The 26,471-nt window shown below is 34.0% G+C and overlaps 2 protein-coding genes across 2 annotated transcripts; both read left to right on the top strand.

Annotated features, from left to right (window-relative positions):
• The first annotated feature begins 18,384 nt into the window (after window positions 1-18,384).
• Window positions 18,385-18,990, top strand: LOC128869714 (uncharacterized). Its single transcript, XM_054112320.1, has one exon. It carries the CDS (start codon window positions 18,385-18,387, stop codon window positions 18,988-18,990), a length of 606 nt encoding a protein of 201 aa, XP_053968295.1.
• A 2,780-nt stretch (window positions 18,991-21,770) lies between these two features.
• On the top strand, window positions 21,771-22,376 carry LOC128869713 (uncharacterized). Its single transcript, XM_054112319.1, has one exon. The coding sequence runs from the start codon at window positions 21,771-21,773 to the stop codon at window positions 22,374-22,376; it is 606 nt and encodes a 201-aa protein (XP_053968294.1).
• Window positions 22,377-26,471: the final 4,095 nt, after the last annotated feature.

The following is a 26,471-nucleotide window of genomic DNA, read 5'->3' as shown; positions in this document are numbered from 1 at the left end:
ACTATTAATGGATCAATAATTCATAAATTAATGATTTTTAAAAATTAAAAGTTCATCAAATTTTAATATCACCCCAACAAAATAATTAATATTAAAAAAATAAAATAAATCAAAAAAATTTAGTTTATATTAAATATAAAGATTTATAGGGTCTTCTCGTCTTTTAATAAAATTTTAGCTTTTTAACTAAAATATAAAATTCTATTATAAATTTATATGAAACAGCTCATACTTCGTCCAACCGTTCATACCAGCCTTCAATTAAAAGACTAATGATTATGCTACCTTTGCACAGTCAAAATACTGCGGCCATTTAAAATTATTCAGTGGGCAGGTCAGACTTTAAATATAATTCAAAAAGACATGTTTTTGTTAAACAGGCGAGTATAAATAAAATTTGCCGAGTTCTTTATATAAACTTTTCAATATAAAATATTTTAACAATACTTAAATATATACTAATTTAATCATTATTACTTTTTATTTTAAATTAATAAAAAAATTTTTATAAATTCAATGAAAACAAAATTAAATAACATAAATTATAAAATAATTTATAACAAATTTATAAATGATTGCTAATTCTATACATACATTTTAAATAAATTATTCAATAATTTTTAATATTTTATTTTAAAGCTTATCCCTTAAAATATTCAAATTAATAAATTTTTAAATTAAAAAAAAAAATTAAAAATTAAAAATTTGTAAATTAAATTTATTTCTAAAAAAACTAGATACCTTTATAAACGAATAACATTTCATTTCTAATAATTTATTTAAAATAATTTTGATACATTAACTTTAATAAATTATTAACTCTTATAAAATCGAGATTAATAAATAATTATTAATTATTAGATCAACCCTGATACACAAGGTACAATAAACTAAATTTTCTTTTTAATTAAAAATTTTTCAATTTATTTCAATATTCTTTCACAATACATAATAAACTATTATTAAAATTATTTTTTCACTAAAACTTACTAAAACATTATTTTTTTATAATTATTTTTAATAGATTATATAAATAACAAAAAAAAATTAATAAATAAATATTAAAATTCAATTTATATTGATTTGCACAAAAATCTTTTCAATGTAAATGAAATACTTTACTTAATAAGCTTTAAATTGTCATTCTAGAGGCACCTTCCGGTACATCTACTATGTTACGACTTATCTTATCTTAATAGTAAGAGCGACGGGCGATGTGTACATATTTTAGAGCTAAAATCAAATTTTTAATCTTTAAAATTTTACTATCAAATCCACTTTCAAAAAAAAATTTCAAATTTAAATCCATTTAAATAAATTTATTGTAACCCATCTCTACTTAAATATAAGCTACACCTTGATCTGATATAAATTCTAATAAAAATTATTGAAAATTATTGCTCTAATAAGATATTCTAATAACGACGGTATATAAACTGAAAAACAAATTTAAGTAAGGTACATCGTGGATTATCAATTACAGGACAGGTTCCTCTGAATAGACTAAAATACCGCCAAATTTTTTAAGTTTCAAGAACATAACTATTACTACCTTAATATTTATTAATTACATTTTAAATAATAGGGTATCTAATCCTAGTTTATTTATAAAATTTACAAGCTTCAATTAAAATTCAATAAAAATAAATAATTTTAAAATTTCACCTAATAAAATTATACATATTTTATTTATATAAAATTTAACTTTTACCAAAAATATCTTATTTGTATTATTTGTATAACCGCGGCTGCTGGCACAAATTTAGCCAATACTATAAAAAATTACTACTTCCAAATTTCTTTGATTTATAAAATTAATTACTGAGAATATAAAAAATTTAATTATTATTAAAATAAATAACATTTCACACAAAAATTTACATATAAAATAAATCAATAACAAAAACATAAGCCAAAATAAAACTTTAGTAATTAAATAAATCAAAAAATATTCAAAAAAAATTTAGTTTAATCTATTTATTTAGTAACATAAATTAATTATTTATTTTAAGTAAATATTAAATAAATTTAACTATAACATTTATTTAGTAAATTCTTAATTATTAACAAAATAAAATTAAAAAAAAAAATCAATTAGTTTTTTTATAAAATAAATCCTAATTAGTAATTCCTCCTTAAAAGTAAAAAGACCCCTAATCAAATTTACCGTTTCTCATATTAAAAAATTCAATGAAAACAACCTTTTTCATTTCAAATTTAGATCTTTAGACCGCGAAGGTCCACAATTGGAGCAATTGAGGATGTAGTAAAGAGCATAGTAAAAGCACGGAGCATAAATCATTTTTCCCGACCAATCGTGCACACGGACTCGATGGTACCCATTTTACTATACGGATGTGAAGTATGGGCGGACACACTTAAAACTGAGTGTCGCCGCAAGATCCTGCCCAAGGTCCAAAGAACCGCCGCCCTCCGTGTTGCTTCAGCTTATCGCACGGTATCAGAAGCAGCAGTACTCATTATTAGCGGCACGATACCTATAGAACTGCTAGCGAGAGAGCGAAAAGATTTATAGAGTTTTAAAAAGAGCGAGACAAACGCCATATGAGACTACACACGCGCCCGCACTAAAACGAGGGCAAAGCAGCAAATTAGAGCACATACACTGCAAATATGGCAAGAGCGATGGGAGTCAGAGACAAAAGGCAGATGTACGAAGAGACTTATACCAAATCTAGACAAATGGTATAAAAGACAGTTCAGCGAGGTAAACTATTATACTACGCAGATGCTATCTGGACATGGATATTTTTATAAATACCTTAACAAAATAGGCAAGTCAGAAACCACTAAATACATCTCCGGAGATGCACTTATTGACGACGCAGATCACACTTTCTTCAAATGTGAGAGACGGAAACTAGATCGCAAAGCTGTCGAAGGCAGACTAGGCCCCTTAAGAGCTGATAACATAACTGATGAAATGATAGAAAGCGCAGAAAATTGGCAAATTATTCGCATGTATATAGAGCGAGTCCTAAAAACTTGACATGGACAGAGATGCCTAACCGGCATGCTAATATATCTGACTAGAAGCTAAGCCGACAACATGAAGCCCCGCAGATAGAGACACAAGAAGACGAGCCTATAGCATAAATGATGGCTACAAATATGGTGGACACAGACGTGGGTGAATAGAATGGGTACCTTTCATGGACACCGTTCTGGGCCCTCCCGAAGTAATGTACCAAACAGTTCCGGGAAGGGAGTCTCCCTAGGAGAGGAGGAGGGACTGTTTTAGTGGCCACACCGCACGACGCAGTAGACGACGGGCGCTGTAAGTGCGAATGCATTTTGAACCCTACCTCACCCACCAAAAAAAAAAAAAAAAAACGATTAATCATTAAATCATGGTGGTTGGCAAATTGTCTAGTAAATTAAGGTTGTTTTTGTAATAAGAAAGGCTATTTTTCTGTTAGCATTTCTTTGTGTATATTAATAGGATTTCTTGATGTTTACAAAAATTTCAAATTTTTGAATTAATCATACTTGGAATATAACATCATTTAGTGCTAAGCCTAGATATTTTCTTATTACATTTCAAACATTAAGAAATCAGAATAACTATAAAAACAATAGTAAATTTGGCCATTGTTATTTAGAAAATGTTGTAGTTAAATTAAATACAAATAGATATCCAAACTATGATATGGAACTATCTATTAATCAAAATAAATTTGATACATTATATAATATGTTTCTAGATTTTAAAAATTCATATAATGGTTCTAGTATAAATAATTTACCAATAGTTAATTATGATACATTTTTAAAAGAATATCTAATTATATGCATTGATACGTCTAAACAAAATGAGGTAATTAAAAAGGCTGCTATTGATATTAAAATTGAATTTAAATGGACAGAAAATTTTCCAGCATATACAACTGCTGTGTTGTTTAATTACACAGTCCTGCGAAATCTCGCTTTTTTACAGATTCTAAAACCGCTATGGGTGTTTCCTGAAGGTTTTTTTATGCAGAAAACGAATATGACCTTGAAAGTACCACTCTTAAGCTTTAAGGTCCTTTTTTAAAAATATGTTTACGATTAATATAAAAAAAGTTATTCTATTTTGAATTAGAGACTTTTAGATATACAAATTCAACCTTTCTAACTCTCTAACGCCCCTGTAAAGGGCGAATTCAAAATAGTATAACTTTTTTATATTAATCGCAAACATATTTTTAAAAATAGATTTTAAAACTGAAGAGTAGTACTTTGCGATGCCGTTGTGCATTTTTTGACTATTTAACCTCAAATTGCCAAAAATCCTGACGTGCTGGAGAATTTTCAAGGTCATATTCGTTGTCAGCATAAAAAACCCTTCAGGAAACACCCATAACGGTTTTAGAAACTGTAAAAAAAGCGAGATTTCGCAGGCCTGTGTAATATAATAGAATATAATAACTGTATATCCATTGATGCAAGTAGAGAACTAGTAAGGGAAGTTATAAATGAAAAAATGATATTTGAATTTGCACAAATGGTTTCTTCTGATCTAATATAATAAATCAATTAGTAGAAAAAAACAAAAAAATGGAAAACATAATTGAAAATTTAACAGATGAAATTATGAAAAAATGCGTAATAAAGCTAAAAAATTAATAGAGGAGGATAAAAATGAAATGCCATCTATAAAAAAGAAGAGTAGAAAATTTGCTGATGATGAACTTCTCAATATCATATTTAAAAAAAAAGTAAAAAATTATTTAATAAATACAGAAAATAATTCTAAATATAAATAAAAATTACAAAAATGTATGTAAAAATAATACCACTCGAAAATACCAGTAGTAAACATAATCTTTATTGAGGGTAATATATGTGCTAACAAATCAAATTGTATAAATAACATTGCAATAATAACAATAGTTATAATAGTCATCAGTGCTATTATTTATATTATTTTATCTTATAATGAAGTTAATAGTATAAAGTTATTAATAAAATTATCAAATAAAGAAAGTACTACCAAAATAACTCCTAAACTTGATGAAAATAATATCAAACTAGACGATTTTAGTGGAGAAAATTTAACATATATAAATGAACTAAAATACTTATTTTATAATACTTATTCATTAATTAAAAAACTACAAAATATTTATTATTTAAATGGAAAATAAAATAAATTGCGATAAAAACAATTATGTTAAACAAAATCAATTATTAAAAATAGATTTAATTATTTCAAATGGAATAGATAAACTAATGCAAAATGAATACATTTCAATGGTACTAATTATTATTCTATTAATAATGTTTTTTTATAATTTGATAAGGCAATTAAATACAAGGCTACAATTTTTTTAAATAACGGTTTCCTTTGGAAACATATTAGCAAATTTTGAAATATTTTTTAGTTAAATAAAGAAAGAAGAAAAAGGTATCGAATCTTATGACTCTTATGAAGATGATCCGCAGCTACCTCAAAGACCACGTACTCATTTATGGTACAAGAAGAGGACAACGGACAAAAATGATAACCTCTGGCGCGGCCCAAGGGTCCATACTAGGCCCCGATCTCTGGAATGTTAGTTATGACGGCATCCTCTCCATCGACATGCCCGACGGTGTCTATCTAGTAGGATACGCGGACGATGTTGCAGCAGTAATTACCGCACGGGATTTAGACGCAGCAAGGCGGAAATTTACACAAACGATGACAAAAATCAAGACATGGCTCGATTCGCAAGACCTTAGCTTAGCTCCGGAAAAAACAGAACTGATACTATTCACGAGAGCGCGCATTCCTGTAGAGGTGACAATGCCAGTCTACACGCGGAACAAAACAACCTCAAAAGTGGTGAAATATCTGGGCATCAAACCCGGCCACAAGCTGACATACTGGACACAAATCCAGTACGCTGCTAATAAATCCACCAAAACAATCTCAAGGCTATCAAGACTAATGGCTAACATCGGAGGACCCATCGCAAGCAGGCGGAAGCCGCTCACGGACACCATGGTACCCATTTTACTATACGGATGTGAAGTATGGGCGGACACACTTAAAACTGAGTGTCGCCGCAAGATCCTGTCCAAGGCCCAAAGAACCGCCGCCCTCCGTGTTGCTTCAGCTTATCGCACGGTATCAGAAGCAGCCGTACTCATTATTAGCGGCACGATACCTATAGATCTGCTAGCGAGAGAGCGAAAAGAACTATAGAATTTTAAAAAGAGCGAGACAAACGCCATATGAGACTACACACGCGCCCGCACTAAAACGAGGGCAAAACAGCAAATTAGAGCACATACACTGCAAATATGGCAAGAGCGATGGGAGTCAGAGACAAAAGGCAGATGTACGAAGAGACTTATACCAAATCTAGACAAATGGTATAAAAGACAGTTCAGCGAGGTAAACTATTATACTACGCCGATGCTATCTGGACATGGATATTTTTATAAATACCTTAACAAAATAGGCAAGTCGGAAACCACTAAATACATCTCCGGAGATGCACTTATTGACGACGCATATCACACTTTCTTCAAATGTGAGAGACGGAAACTAGTTCGCAAAGCTGTCGAAGGCAGACTAGGCCCCTTAAGAGCTGATAACATAACTGATGAAATGATAGAAAGGGCAGAAAATTGGCAAATTATTCGCACGTATATAGAGCGAGTCCTAAAAACTTGACATGGACAGAGATGCCTAACAGACATGCTAATATATCTGACTAGAAGATAAGCCGACAACATGAAGCCCCGCAGATAGAGACACAAGAAGACGAGCCTATAGCATAAATGGTGGCTACAAATATGGTGGACACAGACGTGGGTGAATAGAATGGGTACCTTTCATGGACACCGTTCTGGGCCCTCCCGAAGTAATGTATTAAGCAGTTCCGGGAGGGGAGTCTCCCCAGGAGAGGAGGAGGGACTGTTTTAGTGGCCACACCACGCGACGCAGTAGACGACGGGCGCTGTAAGTGCGAAGTCATTTTGAACCCTACCTCACCCACCAAAAAAACAAAAAAAAAAAAAATTAATCATTAAATAGTGGTGGTTGTCATGTCGGTCTCCTTGCCGCGGGGATGAGGCTTAAGTGGCGAGTTAACCCCATTCTATGGAGATTAACTTACCACGAACTAAGAGGGCAGCTCTATATAGGAATTGGGTATCCACTCAATCGCGGAACGGCGGAATTGGAGGCCACCCAAGTACTAGGTGGAGAGTACCGTACCGATAACCTGGCAGGAGGTATAAAATGCATTTCATCGCAATGTGGAGGTTAACAAAGGATCTCTCTGCACGAGGTTACCCACTTTCGGGAAATCTTCCCGTCGAGCAATCGACGGCTCGGGCATCGGATGTGCAGGCCCGAACCCCACATTCCCCTATGACCGGAACTGACACCCAGGGTTCCGGAGGAAGCGCACTACTAGTGGTGAAACATGGCACATTGGCTATGCCAATGGAGAGCCGAGTGAGTGTGAGCGATATACCGCCGTCGAAACGATCTGAAGCAACTGAACAAGTTGTGGAGGATGTGGAGATGGCGGACAATCTCTCAGTAGACTCAGACGGATCTCTGGTACCGAGTAAGTCTTTGACAACGGTTAAACCTGGTGTGAATCAGGTAAGTACCGGTAAAAAGACCGAAGTTATTGGAGAATCGAACGCAGGTGTTGGTCTAACCGCAAGGCAGATCAAACGAAGAAGACAGAAGGCGAGGCAAGCCGAAGCACTAGCTAAGGCAAGGACTCAAACTCCGTCAACTTCGACACCTGTAACGGAAACGGGAAAGCGTGGCAGAACAGAGGATTCCTCTGTAGCGCTGCACTCTTCCGAAAACGAAACGGAGTCTGTGCCAACGACCGGGAAGAGGAGAAAAGCAAAGAAGAGGAAAGTCGAGGGACGGAATTCGGAAATGCCTGCATCCTCGACCTAATCCGAGGCAGACAAACCTTTGCCTGACAAGGCAGAGGCTAAGGGACCTCAAATGTCGAATGACACTCTTCCGTCAACGTCTGGCGAATCATTCGCGAGAATGGCAGCAAAGGCAATGGCGGTGGAGATACATACCGACAAACAAGATGGTCTACTGTCCAAAGGGCAACAAGACTATCTTGACAGCTATCTTTGGAAAGCTATCGGTGAGTCGAAAGACGCGCCGACTTTCGAGGGGAAAAGCGTGGTGGACGGCATCGTAAAGGTGCACTGTTCCAATGCTTTTTCCCGAGAATGGCTAGAAAAAGCGATAGCAAAGATTCCAGCTTGCGAAAACAGCAAGTTTATTCTTGTTGAGAGTAGCAAAGAAAGGCTGGTACGAGCGAGTGTCTGGATTCCCGGTCCTTCCTGTAATTCAGCAGAACTCCTCAAACGCATCCGTGTTCAGAATAAGGATCTTGACAAGACTCTCTGGAGAGTATACTCGTGCACCAGGCAGAAATCCGCTACCACTTCGGAGGCGGGTTCCCACCTGGTACTGGGTATCGATCTTGTAATAATAGTATAACTTTTTTTATATTAATCGCAAAAATATTTTTAAAAATCGATTTTAAAACTGAAGAGTAGTACTTTGCGATGCCGTTGTGGAAAATTTAAAAAAAATTTACTTTGCTCAAAAAAAATTTTTTAAATGGTCAAAATCTGCATTTTTTGACTATTTAACCTCGAATTGCCAAAAATCCTGACGTGCTGGAGCATTTTCAAGGTCATATTCGTTTTCAGCATAAAAAAACCTTCAGGAAACACCCATAACGGTTTTAGAAACTGTAAAAAAGCGAGATTTCGCAGGCCTGTGTAATATAATAGAATATAATAACTGTATATATACATAATTGAAAATTTAACAGATGAAATTATGAAAAAATGCTAAAGCTGAAAAATTAATAGAGGAGGATAAAAATGAAATGCCATCTATAAAAAAGAAGAGTAGAAAATTAACTGATGATGAACTTTTCAATATGATATTTAAAAAAAAAAATTAAAAATTAATTAATAAATACAGAAAATAATTCTAAATATAAATAAAAATTACAAAAATGTATGTAAAAATAATACCTCTCGAAAATACCAGTAGTAAACATAATCTTTATTGAGGGTAATATATGTGTTAACAAATCAAATTGTATAAATAACATTGCAATAATAACAATAGTTATAATAGTCATCAGTGCTATTATTTATATTATTTTATCTTATAATGAAGTTAATAGTATAAAGTTATTAATAAAATTATCAAATAAAGAAAGTACTACCAAAGTAACTTCTAAACTTGATGAAAATAATATCAAACTAGACGATTTTAGTGGAGAAAATTTAACATATATAAATGAACTAAAATACTTATTTTATAATACTTATTCATTAATTAAAAAACTACAAAATATTTATTATTTAAATGGAAAATAAAATAAATTGCGATAAAAACAATTATGTTAAACAAAATCAATTATTAAAAATAGATTTAATTATTTCAAATGGAATAGATAAACTAATGCAAAATGAATACATTTCAATGGTACTATTTATTATTCTATTAATAATGTTTTTTTATAATTTGATAAGGCAATTAAATACAAGGCTACAATTTTTTTAAATAACGGTTTCCTTTGGAAACATATTAGCAAATTTTGAAATATTTTTTAGTTAAATAAAGAAAGAAGAAAAAGGTATCGAATCTTATGACTCTTATGAAGATGATCCGCAGCTACCTCAAAGACCACGTACTCATTTATGGTACAAGAAGAGGACAACGGACAAAAATGATAACCTCTGGCGCGGCCCAAGGGTCCATACTAGGCCCCGATCTCTGGAATGTTAGTTATGACGGCATCCTCTCCATCGACATGCCCGACGGTGTCTATCTAGTAGGATACGCGGACGATGTTGCAGCAGTAATTACCGCACGGGATTTAGACGCAGCAAGGCGGAAATTTACACAAACGATGACAAAAATCAAGACATGGCTCGATTCGCAAGACCTTAGCTTAGCTCCGGAAAAAACAGAACTGATACTATTCACGAGAGCGCGCATTCCTGTAGAGGTGACAATGCCAGTCTACACGCGGAACAAAACAACCTCAAAAGTGGTGAAATATCTGGGCATCAAACCCGGCCACAAGCTGACATACTGGACACAAATCCAGTACGCTGCTAATAAATCCACCAAAACAATCTCAAGGCTATCAAGACTAATGGCTAACATCGGAGGACCCATCGCAAGCAGGCGGAAGCCGCTCACGGACACCATGGTACCCATTTTACTATACGGATGTGAAGTATGGGCGGACACACTTAAAACTGAGTGTCGCCGCAAGATCCTGTCCAAGGCCCAAAGAACCGCCGCCCTCCGTGTTGCTTCAGCTTATCGCACGGTATCAGAAGCAGCAGTACTCATTATTAGCGGCACGATACCTATAGATCTGCTAGCGAGAGAGCGAAAAGAACTATAGAATTTTAAAAAGAGCGAGACAAACGCCATATGAGACTACACACGCGCCCGCACTAAAACGAGGGCAAAACAGCAAATTAGAGCACATACACTGCAAATATGGCAAGAGCGATGGGAGTCAGAGACAAAAGGCAGATGTACGAAGAGACTTATACCAAATCTAGACAAATGGTATAAAAGACAGTTCAGCGAGGTAAACTATTATACTACGCCGATGCTATCTGGACATGGATATTTTTATAAATAACTTAACAAAATAGGCAAGTCGGAAACCACTAAATACATCTCCGGAGATGCACTTATTGACGACGCATATCACACTTTCTTCAAATGTGAGAGACGGAAACTAGTTCGCAAAGCTGTCGAAGGCAGACTAGGCCCCTTAAGAGCTGATAACATAACTGATGAAATGATAGAAAGCGCAGAAAATTGGCAAATTATTCGCACGTATATAGAGCGAGTCCTAAAAACTTGACATGGACAGAGATGCCTAACAGACATGCTAATATATCTGACTAGAAGATAAGCCGACAACATGAAGCCCCGCAGATAGAGACACAAGAAGACGAGCCTATAGCATAAATGGTGGCTACAAATATGGTGGACACAGACGTGGGTGAATAGAATGGGTACCTTTCATGGACACCGTTCTGGGCCCTCCCGAAGTAATGTATTAAGCAGTTCCGGGAGGGGAGTCTCCCCAGGAAAGGAGGAGGGACTGTTTTAGTGGCCACACCACACGACGCAGTAGACGACGGGCGCTGTAAGTGCGAAGTCATTTTGAACCCTACCTCACCCACCAAAAAAACAAAAAAAAAAAAAAATTAATCATTAAATAGTGGTGGTTGTCATGTCGGTCTCCTTGCCGCGGGGATGAGGCTTAAGTGGCGAGTTAACCCCATTCTATGGAGATTAACTTACCACGAACTAAGAGGGCAGCTCTATATAGGAATTGGGTATCCACTCAATCGCGGAACGGCGGAATTGGTGGCCACCCAAGTACTAGGTGGAGAGTACCGTACCGATAACCTGGCAGGAGGTATAAAATGCATTTCATCGCAATGTGGAGGTTAACAAAGGATCTCTCTGCACGAGGTTACCCACTTTCGGGAAATCTTCCCGTCGAGCAATCGACGGCTCGGGCATCGGATGTGCAGGCCCGAACCCCACATTCCCCTATGACCGGAACTGACACCCAGGGTTCCGGAGGAAGCGCACTACTAGTGGTGAAACATGGCACATTGGCTATGCCAATGGAGAGCCGAGTGAGTGTGAGCGATATACCGCCGTCGAAACGATCTGAAGCAACTGAACAAGTTGTGGAGGATGTGGAGATGGCGGACAATCTCTCAGTAGACTCAGACGGATCTCTGGTACCGAGTAAGTCTTTGACAACGGTTAAACCTGGTGTGAATCAGGTAAGTACCGGTAAAAAGACCGAAGTTATTGGAGAATCGAACGCAGGTGTTGGTCTAACCACAAGGCAGATCAAACGAAGAAGACAGAAGGCGAGGCAAGCCGAAGCACTAGCTAAGGCAAGGACTCAAACTCCGTCAACTTCGACACCTGTAACGGAAACGGGAAAGCGTGGCAGAACAGAGGATTCCTCTGTAGCGCTGCACTCTTCCGAAAACGAAACGGAGTCTGTGCCAACGACCGGGAAGAGGAGAAAAGCAAAGAAGAGGAAAGTCGAGGGACGGAATTCGGAAATGCCTGCATCCTCGACCTAATCCGAGGCAGACAAACCTTTGCCTGACAAGGCAGAGGCTAAGGGACCTCAAATGTCGAATGACACTCTTCCGTCAACGTCTGGCGAATCATTCGCGAGAATGGCAGCAAAGGCAATGGCGGTGGAGATACATACCGACAAACAAGATGGTCTACTGTCCAAAGGGCAACAAGACTATCTTGACAGCTATCTTTGGAAAGCTATCGGTGAGTCGAAAGACGCGCCGACTTTCGAGGGGAAAAGCGTGGTGGACGGCATCGTAAAGGTGCACTGTTCCAATGCTTTTTCCCGAGAATGGCTAGAAAAAGCGATAGCAAAGATTCCAGCTTGCGAAAACAGCAAGTTTATTCTTGTTGAGAGTAGCAAAGAAAGGCTGGTACGAGCGAGTGTCTGGATTCCCGGTCCTTCCTGTAATTCAGCAGAACTCCTCAAACGCATCCGTGTTCAGAATAAGGATCTTGACAAGACTCTCTGGAGAGTATACTCGTGCACCAGGCAGAAATCCGCTACCACTTCGGAGGCGGGTTCCCACCTGGTACTGGGTATCGATCTTGTAATAATAGTATAACTTTTTTTATATTAATCGCAAAAATATTTTTAAAAATCGATTTTAAAACTGAAGAGTAGTACTTTGCGATGCCGTTGTGGAAAATTTAAAAAAAATTTACTTTGCTCAAAAAAAATTTTTTAAATGGTCAAAATCTGCATTTTTTGACTATTTAACCTCGAATTGCCAAAAATCCTGACGTGCTGGAGCATTTTCAAGGTCATATTCGTTTTCAGCATAAAAAAACCTTCAGGAAACACCCATAACGGTTTTAGAAACTGTAAAAAAGCGAGATTTCGCAGGCCTGTGTAATATAATAGAATATAATAACTGTATATATACATAATTGAAAATTTAACAGATGAAATTATGAAAAAATGCTAAAGCTGAAAAATTAATAGAGGAGGATAAAAATGAAATGCCATCTATAAAAAAGAAGAGTAGAAAATTAACTGATGATGAACTTTTCAATATGATATTTAAAAAAAAAAATTAAAAATTAATTAATAAATACAGAAAATAATTCTAAATATAAATAAAAATTACAAAAATGTATGTAAAAATAATACCTCTCGAAAATACCAGTAGTAAACATAATCTTTATTGAGGGTAATATATGTGTTAACAAATCAAATTGTATAAATAACATTGCAATAATAACAATAGTTATAATAGTCATCAGTGCTATTATTTATATTATTTTATCTTATAATGAAGTTAATAGTATAAAGTTATTAATAAAATTATCAAATAAAGAAAGTACTACCAAAGTAACTTCTAAACTTGATGAAAATAATATCAAACTAGACGATTTTAGTGGAGAAAATTTAACATATATAAATGAACTAAAATACTTATTTTATAATACTTATTCATTAATTAAAAAACTACAAAATATTTATTATTTAAATGGAAAATAAAATAAATTGCGATAAAAACAATTATGTTAAACAAAATCAATTATTAAAAATAGATTTAATTATTTCAAATGGAATAGATAAACTAATGCAAAATGAATACATTTCAATGGTACTAATTATTATTCTATTAATAATGTTTTTTTATAATTTGATAAGGCAATTAAATACAAGGCTACAATTATTTTAAATAACGGTTTCCTTTGGAAACATATTAGCAAATTTTGAAATATTTTTTAGTTAAATAAAGAAAGAAGAAAAAGGTATCGAATCTTATGACTTTTATGAACATTTACTATCTAATTCTACACTATTAAATGAATATGGAAGACCGATACAAATAAATATTAATAATCAAGACATTAAAACATTACCATCAAAAAGTTTACTTAATATTAGAGGTCAAATTATTGCAAAAGATAAAGATGGTAATATATTAGATAAACTTAATCCTGATAGAATAAATTTTGCAAATAATGGGATAAGAAATCTTTTTAGTAAAATTACATATTTTATTAATTCAGTTGAAATTGACAAAATTGAAAATCCTGGAATAACAACAACAATTAAAGGATTAGCATCATTATCTAATGATTTATCATTAAATAATGCACCAAACAGCCGAGAACAACTAAAAGAGTATGTGACGCTATCATCAGAAAGTGCAAACAAAATTCTCCAGAAGGAACGCGTTAAAATAGGATGGATCAACTGCAAAATGAGACTCTGCATTGACAACAAGAAATGCTACCGGTGCTTTGAAACGGGACAGTTACAATGGCAGTGTAAAGGGCCTGATAGAAAGGGTAAAGGACTGTGTATACGATGCGGGAAGCCAGGACACAAAATTAAAGAATGCAGCAACCCACCGGATTGTTGTATATGCCGAAACAAAGGTCTTTCTGACACAGGTCATAGGCTAGGCTCCGTACGATGTGCGAAGGGTAACGCAAGCGGGCTCAGCAGCAATGCCCAAGATAAAGAGTGCACATCCGAAGAAGTCCGTGTACTGGTGGACAAACGAAATCCGCGATCTGAGGCATACGTGCATCAGCAAAAGAAGGAAGTATACAAGAGCACGAAGAACCACTCTCACTACAGCAGAGCACGCCGAACACAAAGCTGCAAAAAGCACCCTAAAGACGGCCATCCTGAAAAGCAAGAAAGAAAAATGGGATATAAACAAAAATCCCTGCTAAACAAGCTCGGAGCAAGGCAGCCACCTCCTGAACTAAGCGAAGCCACTATGGAAAACATAGTGAATACACTCTTCCCCACACATGGCAGAGAGAGTTGACGAGGAAAATACTGACCCACCCCCGCTCTTCACGGTAGAGGAACTGAGAGAAGCAGCTGCAACTCTCAATAATAACAAAGCGCCAGGTCCTGACGGGATTCCATCGGAGGTTTTGAAAATTATTGCAGTTGAGCGCCCACAAACGCTTCTCCACATGTACAATGCCTGTTTATGTGAAGGAACTTTTCCAAAAATTTGGAAGAGACAAAAGTTAGTTCTCATAAGCAAATGGAAAGGAGACCCGGAAACCCCATGAGCGTATCGCCCTATGTGCATGCTCGACATGGCAGGGAAGCTGCTAGAAAAAATACTGAAACCACGAAAGGCAACAGCGATAAGCGAACCGGGAGGCCTCTCGGATAGACAACACGGCTTTAGACCGCGAAGGTCCACAATTGGAGCAATTGAGGATGTAGTAAAGAGCATATTAAAAGCACGGAGCATAAATCATTTTTCCCGACCAATCGTGCTCACGGACACGATGGTACCCTTTTTACTATACGGATGTGAAGTATGGGCGGACACACTTAAAACTGAGTGTAGCCGCAAGATCCTGTCCAAGGCCCAAAGAACCGCCGCCCTCCGTGTTGCTTCAGCTTATCGCACGTTATCAGAAGCAGCAGTACTCATTATTAGCGGCACGATACCTATAGATCTGCTAGCGAGAGAGCGAAAAGAACTATAGAATTTTAAAAAGAGCGAGACAAACGCCATATGAGACTACACACGCGCCCGCACTAAAACGAGGGCAAAGCAGCAAATTAGAGCACATACACTGCAAATATGGCAAGAGCGATGGGAGTCAGAGACCAAAGGCAGATGTACTAAGAGACTTATACCAAATCTAGACAAATGGTATAAAAGACAGTTCAGCGAGGTAAACTATTATACCACACAGATGCTATCTGGACATGCATATTTTTATAAATACCTTAACAAAATATTCAAGTCAGAAACCACTAAATACATCTCCGGAGATGCACTTATTGACGACGCAGATCACACTTTCTTCAAATGTGAGAGACGGAAACTAGATCGCAAAGCTGTCGAAGGCAGACTAGGCCCCTTAAGAGCTGATAACATAACTGATGAAATGATAGAAAGCGCAGAAAATTGGCAAATTATTCGCATGTATATAGAGCGAGTCCTAAAAACTTGACATGGACAGAGATGCCTAACCGACATGCTAATATGTCTGACTAGAAGCTAAGTCGACAACATGAAGCCCCGCAGATAGAGACACAAGAAGACGAGCCTATAGCATAAATGATGGCTACAAATATGGTGGACACAGACGTGGGTGAATAGAATTGGTACCTTTCATGGACACCGTTCTGGGCCCTCCCGAAGTAATGTACCAAACAGTTCCGGGAGGGGAGTCTCCCTAGGAGAGGAGGAGGGACTGTTTTAGTGGCCACACCGCACGACGCAGTAGACGACGGGCGCTGTAAGTGCGAATGCATTTTGAACCCTACCTCACCCACCAAAAAAAAAAAAAAAAAACGATTAATCATTAAATCATGGTAATAAAAAGGCTATTTTGCTGTTAGCATTTCTTTGTGTATATTAATAGGATTTTTTGATGATTACAAAAATTTCAAATTTTTGAATTAATCATACTTGGAATATAACATCATCTAGTGCTAAACCTAGATATTTTCTTATTACATTTCAAACATTAAGAAATCAGAATAATTATAAAAACAATAGTAAATTTGACCATTGTTATTTAGAAAATGTTTTAGTTAAATTAAATACAAATAGATATCCACACTATGATATGCAACTATCTATTAATCACAATAAATTGGATACATTATATAATATGTTTCTAGATTTTAAAAATTCATATAATGGTTCTAGTATAAATAATTTACCAATAGTTAATTATGATACATTTTTAAAAGAATATCTAATTATATGCATTGATACGTCTAAACAAAATGAGGTAACAACTGCTGTGTTGTTGAATTACACAGACCTGCGAAATCTCGCTTTTTTACAGATTCTAAAACCGCTATGGGTGTTTCCTGAAGGTTTTTTTATGCAGAAAACGAATATGACCTTGAAAGTACCACTCTTAAGCTTTAAGGTCCTTTTTTAAAAATATGTTTACGATTAATATAAAAAAAGTTATTCTATTTTGAATTAGAGACTTTTAGATATACAAATTCAACCTTTCTAACTCTCTAACGCCCTTGTAAAGGGCGAATTCAAAATAGTATAACTTTTTTTATATTAATCGCAGACATATTTTTAAAAATAGATTTTAAAACTGAAGAGTAGTACTTTGCGATGCCGTTGTGCATTTTTTGACTATTTAACCTCAAATTGCCAAAAATCCTGATGTGCTGGAGAATTTTCAAGGTCATATTCGTTTTCAGCATAAAAAACCCTTCAGGAAACACCCATAGCGGTTTTAGAAACTGTAAAAAAGCGAGATTTCGCAGGCCTGTGTAATATAATAGAATATAATAACTGTATATCCATTGATGCAAGTAGAGAACTAGTAAGGGAAGTTATAAATGAAAAAATGATATTTGAATTTGCACAAATGGTTTCTTCTGATCTAATATAATAAATCAATTAGTAGAAAAAAACAAAAAAATGGAAAACATAATTGAAAATTTAACAGATGAAATTATGAAAAAATGCGTAATAAAGCTAAAAAATTAATAGAGGAGGATAAAAATGAAATGCCATCTATAAAAAAGAAGAGTAGAAAATTAACTGATGATGAACTTGAAAATAATTTTAAATATAAATAAAAATTACAAAAATGTATGTAAAAATAATACCTCTCGAAAATACCAGTAGTAAACATAATCTTTATTGAGGGTAATATATGTGCTAACAAATCAAATTGTATAAATAACATTGCAATAATAACAATAGTTATAATAGTCATCAGTGCTATTATTTATATTATTTTATCTTATAATGAAGTTAATAGTATAAAGTTATTAATAAAATTATCAAATAAAGAAAGTACTACCAAAATAACTTCTAAACTTGATGAAAATAATATCAAACTACACGATTTTAGTGGAGAAAATTTAACATATATAAATGAACTAAAATACTTATTTTATAATACTTATTCATTAATTAAAAAACTACAAAATATTTATTATTTAAATGGAAAATAAAATAAATTGCGATAAAAACAATTATGTTAAACAAAATCAATTATTAAAAATAGATTTAATTATTTCAAATGGAATAGATAAACTAATGCAAAATGAATACATTTCAATGGTACTAATTATTATTCTATTAATAATGTTTTTTTATAATTTGATAAGGCAATTAAATACAAGGCTACAATTATTTTAAATAACGGTTTCCTTTGGAAACATATTAGCAAATTTTGAAATATTTTTTAGTTAAATAAAGAAAGAAGAAAAAGGTATCGAATCTTATCCATCTCATCTATCCAATCTTATCTCATCCATCTCCATCGACATGCCCGACGGTGTCTATCTAGTAGGATACGCGGACGATGTTGCAGCAGTAATTACCGCACGGGATTTAGACGCAGCAAGGCGGAAATTTACACAAACGATGACAAAAATCAAGACATGGCTCGATTCGCAAGACCTTAGCTTAGCTCCGGAAAAAACAGAACTGATACTATTCACGAGAGCGCGCATTCCTGTAGAGGTGACAATGCCAGTCTACACACAGAACAAAACAACCTCAAAAGTGGTGAAATATCTGGGCATCAAACCCGACCACAAGCTGACATACTGGGCACAAATCCAGTATGCTGCTCAAAAATCCACCAAAACAATCTCAAGGCTATCAAGACTAATGGCTAACATCGGAGGACCCATCGCAAGCAGGCGGAAGCCGCTCACGGACACGATGGTACCCTTTTTACTATACGGATGTGAAGTATGGGCGGACACACTTAAAACTGAGTGTAGCCGCAAGATCCTGTCCAAGGCCCAAAGAACCGCCGCCCTCCGTGTTGCTTCAGCTTATCGCACGTTATCAGAAGCAGCAGTACTCATTATTAGCGGCACGATACCTATAGATCTGCTAGCGAGAGAGCGAAAAGAACTATAGAATTTTAAAAAGAGCGAGACAAACGCCATATGAGACTACACACGCGCCCGCACTAAAACGAGGGCAAATCAGCAAATTAGAGCACATACACTGCAAATATGGCAAGAGCGATGGGAGTCAGAGACCAAAGGCAGATGTACTAAGAGACTTATACCAAATCTAGACAAATGGTATAAAAGACAGTTCAGCGAGGTAAACTATTATACTACGCCGATGCTATCTGGACATGGATATTTTTATAAATACCTTAACAAAATAGGCAAGTCGGAAACCACTAAATACATCTCCGGAGATGCACTTATTGACGACGCATATCACACTTTCTTCAAATGTGAGAGACGGAAACTAGTTCGCAAAGCTGTCGAAGGCAGACTAGGCCCCTTAAGAGCTGATAACATAACTGATGAAATGATAGAAAGCGCAGAAAATTGGCAAATTATTCGCATGTATATAGAGCGAGTCCTAAAAACTTGACATGGACAGAGATGCCTAACAGACATGCTAATATATCTGACTAGAAGCTAAGTCGACAACATGAAGCCCCGCAGATAGAGACACAAGAAGACGAGCCTATAGCATAAATGATGGCTACAAATATGGTGGACACAGACGTGGGTGAATAGAATTGGTACCTTTCATGGACACCGTTCTGGGCCCTCCCGAAGTAATGTACCAAACAGTTCCGGGAGGGGAGTCTCCCTAGGAGAGGAGGAGGGACTGTTTTAGTGGCCACACCGCACGACGCAGTAGACGTCGGGCGCTGTAAGTGCGAATGCATTTTGAACCCTACCTCACCCACCAAAAAAAAAAAAAAAAAACGATTAATCATTAAATCATGGTAATAAAAAGGCTATTTTTCTGTTAGCATTTCTTTGTGTATATTAATAGGATTTTTTGATGATTACAAAAATTTCAAATTTTTGAATTAATCATACTTGGAATATAACATCATCTAGTGCTAAACCTAGATATTTTCTTATTACATTTCAAACATTAAGAAATCAGAATAATTATAAAAACAATAGTAAATTTGACCATTGTTATTTAGAAAATGTTTTAGTTAAATTAAATACAAATAGATATCCACACTATGATATGCAACTATCTATTAATCACAATAAATTTGATACATTATATAATATGTTTCTAGATTTTAAAAATTCATATAATGGTTCTAGTATAAATAATTTACCAATAGTTAATTATGATACATTTTTAAAAGAATATCTAATTATATGCATTGATACGTCTAAACAAAATGAGGTAACAACTGCTGTGTTGTTGAATTACACAGACCTGCGAAATCTCGCTTTTTTACAGATTCTAAAACCGCTATGGGTGTTTCCTGAAGGTTTTTTTATGCAGAAAACGAATATGACCTTGAAAGTACCACTCTTAAGCTTTAAGGTCCTTTTTTAAAAATATGTTTACGATTAATATAAAAAAAGTTATTCTATTTTGAATTAGAGACTTTTAGATATACAAATTCAACCTTTCTAACTCTCTAACGCCCTTGTAAAGGGCGAATTCAAAATAGTATAACTTTTTTTATATTAATCGCAGACATATTTTTAAAAATAGATTTTAAAACTGAAGAGTAGTACTTTGCGATGCCGTTGTGCATTTTTTGACTATTTAACCTCAAATTGCCAAAAATCCTGATGTGCTGGAGAATTTTCAAGGTCATATTCGTTTTCAGCATAAAAAACCCTTCAGGAAACACCCATAGCGGTTTTAGAAACTGTAAAAAAGCGAGATTTCGCAGGCCTGTGTAATATAATAGAATATAATAACTGTATATCCATTGATGCAAGTAGAGAACTAGTAAGGGAAGTTATAAATGAAAAAATGATATTTGAATTTGCACAAATGGTTTCTTCTGATCTAATATAATAAATCAATTAGTAGAAAAAAACAAAAAAATGGAAAACATAATTGAAAATTTAACAGATGAAATTATGAAAAAATGCGTAATAAAGCTAAAAAATTAATAGAGGAGGATAAAAATGAAATGCCATCTATAAAAAAGAAGAGTAGAAAATTAACTGATGATGAACTTGAAAATAATTTTAAATATAAATAAAAATTACAAAAATGTATGTAAAAATAATACCTCTCGAAAATACCAGTAGTAAACATAATCTTTATTGAGGGTAATATATGTGCTAACAAATCAAATTGTATAAATAACATTGCAATAATAACAATAGTTATAATAGTCATCAGTGCTATTATTTATATTATTTTATCTTATAATGAAGTTAATAGTATAAAGTTATTAATAAAATTATCAAATAAAGAAAGTACTACCAAAATAACTTCTAAACTTGATGAAAATAATATCAAACTACACGATTTTAGTGGAGAAAATTTAACATATATAAATGAACTAAAATACTTATTTTATAATACTTATTCATTAATTAAAAAACTACAAAATATTTATTATTTAAATGGAAAATAAAATAAATTGCGATAAAAACAATTATGTTAAACAAAATCAATTATTAAAAATAGATTTAATTATTTCAAATGGAATAGATAAACTAATGCAAAATGAATACATTTCAATGGTACTAATTATTATTCTATTAATAATGTTTTTTTATAATTTGATAAGGCAATTAAATACAAGGCTACAATTATTTTAAATAACGGTTTCCTTTGGAAACATATTAGCAAATTTTGAAATATTTTTTAGTTAAATAAAGAAAGAAGAAAAAGGTATCGAATCTTATCCATCTCATCTATCCAATCTTATCTCATCCATCTCCATCGACATGCCCGACGGTGTCTATCTAGTAGGATACGCGGACGATGTTGCAGCAGTAATTACCGCACGGGATTTAGACGCAGCAAGGCGGAAATTTACACAAACGATGACAAAAATCAAGACATGGCTCGATTCGCAAGACCTTAGCTTAGCTCCGGAAAAAACAGAACTGATACTATTCACGAGAGCGCGCATTCCTGTAGAGGTGACAATGCCAGTCTACACACAGAACAAAACAACCTCAAAAGTGGTGAAATATCTGGGCATCAAACCCGACCACAAGCTGACATACTGGGCACAAATCCAGTATGCTGCTCAAAAATCCACCAAAACAATCTCAAGGCTATCAAGACTAATGGCTAACATCGGAGGACCCATCGCAAGCAGGCGGAAGCCGCTCACGGACACGATGGTACCCTTTTTACTATACGGATGTGAAGTATGGGCGGACACACTTAAAACTGAGTGTAGCCGCAAGATCCTGTCCAAGGCCCAAAGAACCGCCGCCCTCCGTGTTGCTTCAGCTTATCGCACGTTATCAGAAGCAGCAGTACTCATTATTAGCGGCACGATACCTATAGATCTGCTAGCGAGAGAGCGAAAAGAACTATAGAATTTTAAAAAGAGCGAGACAAACGCCATATGAGACTACACACGCGCCCGCACTAAAACGAGGGCAAATCAGCAAATTAGAGCACATACACTGCAAATATGGCAAGAGCGATGGGAGTCAGAGACCAAAGGCAGATGTACTAAGAGACTTATACCAAATCTAGACAAATGGTATAAAAGACAGTTCAGCGAGGTACACTATTGTACTACACAGATGCTATCTGGACATGGATATTTTTATAAATACCTTAACAAAATAGGCAAGTCAGAAACCACTAAATACATCTCCGGAGATGCACTTATTGACGACGCAGATCACACTTTCTTCAAATGTGAGAGACGGAAACTAGATCGCAAAGCTGTCGAAGGCAGACTAGGCGCCTTAAGAGCTGATAACATAACTGATTAAATGATAGAAAGCGCAGAAAATTGGCAAATTATTCGCATGTATATAGAGCGAGTCCTAAAAACTTGACATGGACAGAGATGCCTAACCGGCATGCTAATATATCTGACTAGAAGCTAAGCCGACAACATGAAGCCCCGCAGATAGAGACACAAGAAGACGAGCCTATAGCATAAATGATGGCTACAAATATGGTGGACACAGACGTGGGTGAATAGAATTGGTACCTTTCATGGACACCGTTCTGGGCCCTCCCGAAGTAATGTACCAAACAGTTCCGGGAGGGGAGTCTCCCTAGGAGAGGAGGAGGGACTGTTTTAGTGGCCACACCGCACGACGCAGTAGACGACGGGCGCTGTAAGTGCGAATGCATTTTCAACCCTACCTCACCCACCAAAAAAACAAACAAAAAAAAACTATTGTAATTAATCATTAAATAATGGTGGTTGGCAAATTGTATAGTAAATAAAGGTAGTGTTTGTAAAAAGAAAGGCTATTTTTCTGTTAGCATTCCTTTGTGTATATTAATAGGATTTTTTGATGATTACAAAAATTTCAAATTTTTGAATTAATCAAAAATTAGAATTAATATTGTAAGATCAAATGATGATACAAATTGTTTAATTATTGATGGTAGTTTAAGTGATCATACTTTTTCTATTGATTTGAATCAAGTAGAATGCAGAATGCCTCATGTTAAATTTTCAGTTGAAGTTAATCATGAAATTAATAAAAATATTTCAAATAATACAAATTTTCAAATGTATTTTAGGAATTGGAGATATTATTGTACTTCTGCAATTCCAGCTGTAAAGACTTATACTTGGAATATAACATCATCTAGTGCTAAACCTAGATATTTTCTTATTACATTTCAAACATTAAGAAATCAGAATAATTATAAAAACAATAGTAAATTTGACCATTGTTATTTAGAAAATGTTTTAGTTAAATTAAATACAAATAGATATCCACACTATGATATGCAACTATCTATTAATCACAATAAATTTGATACATTATATAATATGTTTCTAGATTTTAAAAATTCATATAATGGTTCTAGTATAAATAATTTACCAATAGTTAATTATGATACATTTTTAAAAGAATATCCAATTATATGCATTGATACGTCTAAACAAAATGAGGTAATTAAAAAGGCTGCTGTTGATATTAAAATTGAGTTTAAATAGACAGAAAATTTTCCAGCAAATACAACTGTTCATTGTTTAATTACACAGGCCTGCGAAATCTCGCTTTTTTACAGTTTCTAAAACCGCTATGGGTGTTTCCTCAAGGTTTTTTTATGCTGAAAACAAATATGACCTTAAAGATTCTCCAGCACGTCAGGATTTTATGGCAATTTGAGGTTAAATACAATAGTTAAAAAATGCAGATTTTGGCCATTTAAAAAATTTTTTTTAGAGCAAGGTAAATTTTTTTGTAATTTTCCACAACGGCATCGCAAAGTACTACTCTTTAGCTTTAAGGTCCTTTTTTAAAAATATTTTTACGATTAATATAAAAAAAGTTATTCTATTTTGAATTAGAGACTTTTAGATATGCAAATTCAACCTTTCTAACTCTCTAACGCCCCTGTAAAGGGCGAATTCAAAATAGTATAACTTTTTTTATATTAATGGCAAAAATATTTTTAAAAATGGATTTTAAAACTGAAGAGTAGTACTTTGCGATGCCGTTATGGAAAATTAAAAAAAAATTTACCTTGCTCAAAAAAAATTTTTTTAAATGGCCAAAATCTGCATTTTTTAACTATTTAACCTCATATTGCCAAAAATCCTGACGTGCTGGAGAATTTTCAAGGTCATATTCGTTTTCAGCATAAAAAAACCTTCAGGAAACACCCATAGCGGTTTTAGAAACTGTAAAAAAGCGAGATTTCGCAGGCCTGTGTAATATAATAGAATATAATAACTGTACATCCATTGATGCAAGTAGAGAACTAGTAAGGGAAGTTATAAATGAAAAAATGATATTAGAATATGCACAAATGGTTTCTTCTGATCTAATAAATCAATTAGTAGAGAAAAACCAAAAAATGGTAAACATAATCGAAAATTTAACAGAAGAAATTATGAAAAAATGCGTAATAAACCTAAAAAAATAAATAGAGGAGGATAAGAATGAAATGCCATCTATAAAAAAGAAGAGTAGAAAATTAACTGGTGATGAACTTTTCAATATGATATTTAAAAAAAATATACAATTAATTAATAAATACAGAAAATAATTCTAAATATAAATAAAAATTACAAAAATGTATGTAAAAATAATACCACTCGAAAATACCAGTAGTAAACATAATCTTTATTGAGGGTAATATATGTGCTAACAAATCAAATTGTATAAATAACATTGCAATAATAACAATAGTTATAATAGTCATCAGTGCTATTATTCATATTATTTTATCGTATAATGAAGTTAATAGTATAAAGTTATTAATAAAATTATCAAATAAAGAAAGTACTACCAAAGTAACTTCTAAACTTGATGAAAATAATATCAAACTAGACGATTTTAGTGGAGAAAATTTAACATATATAAATGAACTAAAAGACTTATTATATAAACTTATTCATTAATTAAAAAAATACAAAATATTTATTATTTAAATGGAAAATAAAATAAATTGCGATAAAAACAATTATGTTAAACAAAATCAATTATTAAAAATAGATTTAATTATTTCAAATGGAATAGATAAACTAATGCAAAATGAATACATTTCAATGGTACTAATTATTATTCTATTAATAATGTTTTTTTATAATTTGATAAGGCAATTAAATTCAAGGCTACAATTATTTTAAAGAACGGTTTCCTTTGGAAACATATTAGCAAGTTTTGAAATATTTTTTAGTTAAATAAAGAAAGAAGAAAAAGGTATCGAATCTTTTGACTTTTATGAACATTTACTATCTAATTCTACACTATTAAATGAATATGGAAGACCGATAGAAATAAATATTAATAATCAAGACATTAAAACATTACCATCAAAAAGTTTACTTAATATTAGAGGTCAAATTATTGCAAAAGATAAAGATGGTAATATATTAGATAAACTTAATCTTGATAGAATAAATTTTGTAAATAATGGGATAAGAAATCTTTTTAGTAAAATTACATATTTTATTAATTCAGTTGAAATTGACAAAATTGAAAATCCTGGAATAACAACAACAATTAAAGGATTAGCATCATTATCTAATGATTTATCATTAAATAATGCACCAAACAGCCGAGAACAACTAAAAGAGTATGTGACGCTATCATCAGAAAGTGCAAACAAAATACTCCAGAACGAACGCGTTAAAATAGGATGGATCAACTGCAAAATGAGACTCTGCGTTGAAATGACTCTGCAAAAAGAAATGCTACCGGTGCTTTGAAACCGGACAGTTACAATGGCAGTGTAAAGGGGCTGATAGAAAGGGTAAAGGACTGTGTATACGATGCGGGATGCCAGGACACAAAATTAGAGGACCGAAATAAAGGTCTTTCTGACACAGGTCATAGGCTAGGCTCCGTACGATGTGCGAAGGATAACGCAAGCGGGCTCAGCAGCAATGCCCAAGATAAAAAGTGCACACCCGAAGAAGTCCGGGTACTGGTGGACAAACGAAATCCGCGATCTGAGGCGTACGTGCATCAGCAAGAGAA

The sequence above is a fragment of the Anastrepha ludens genome, chromosome X (assembly GCF_028408465.1).
Source record: "Anastrepha ludens isolate Willacy chromosome X, idAnaLude1.1, whole genome shotgun sequence".
Taxonomy (NCBI): Eukaryota; Metazoa; Arthropoda; class Insecta; order Diptera; family Tephritidae; genus Anastrepha; species Anastrepha ludens.
This window is presented reverse-complemented; position numbering and strand designations above follow the sequence as displayed.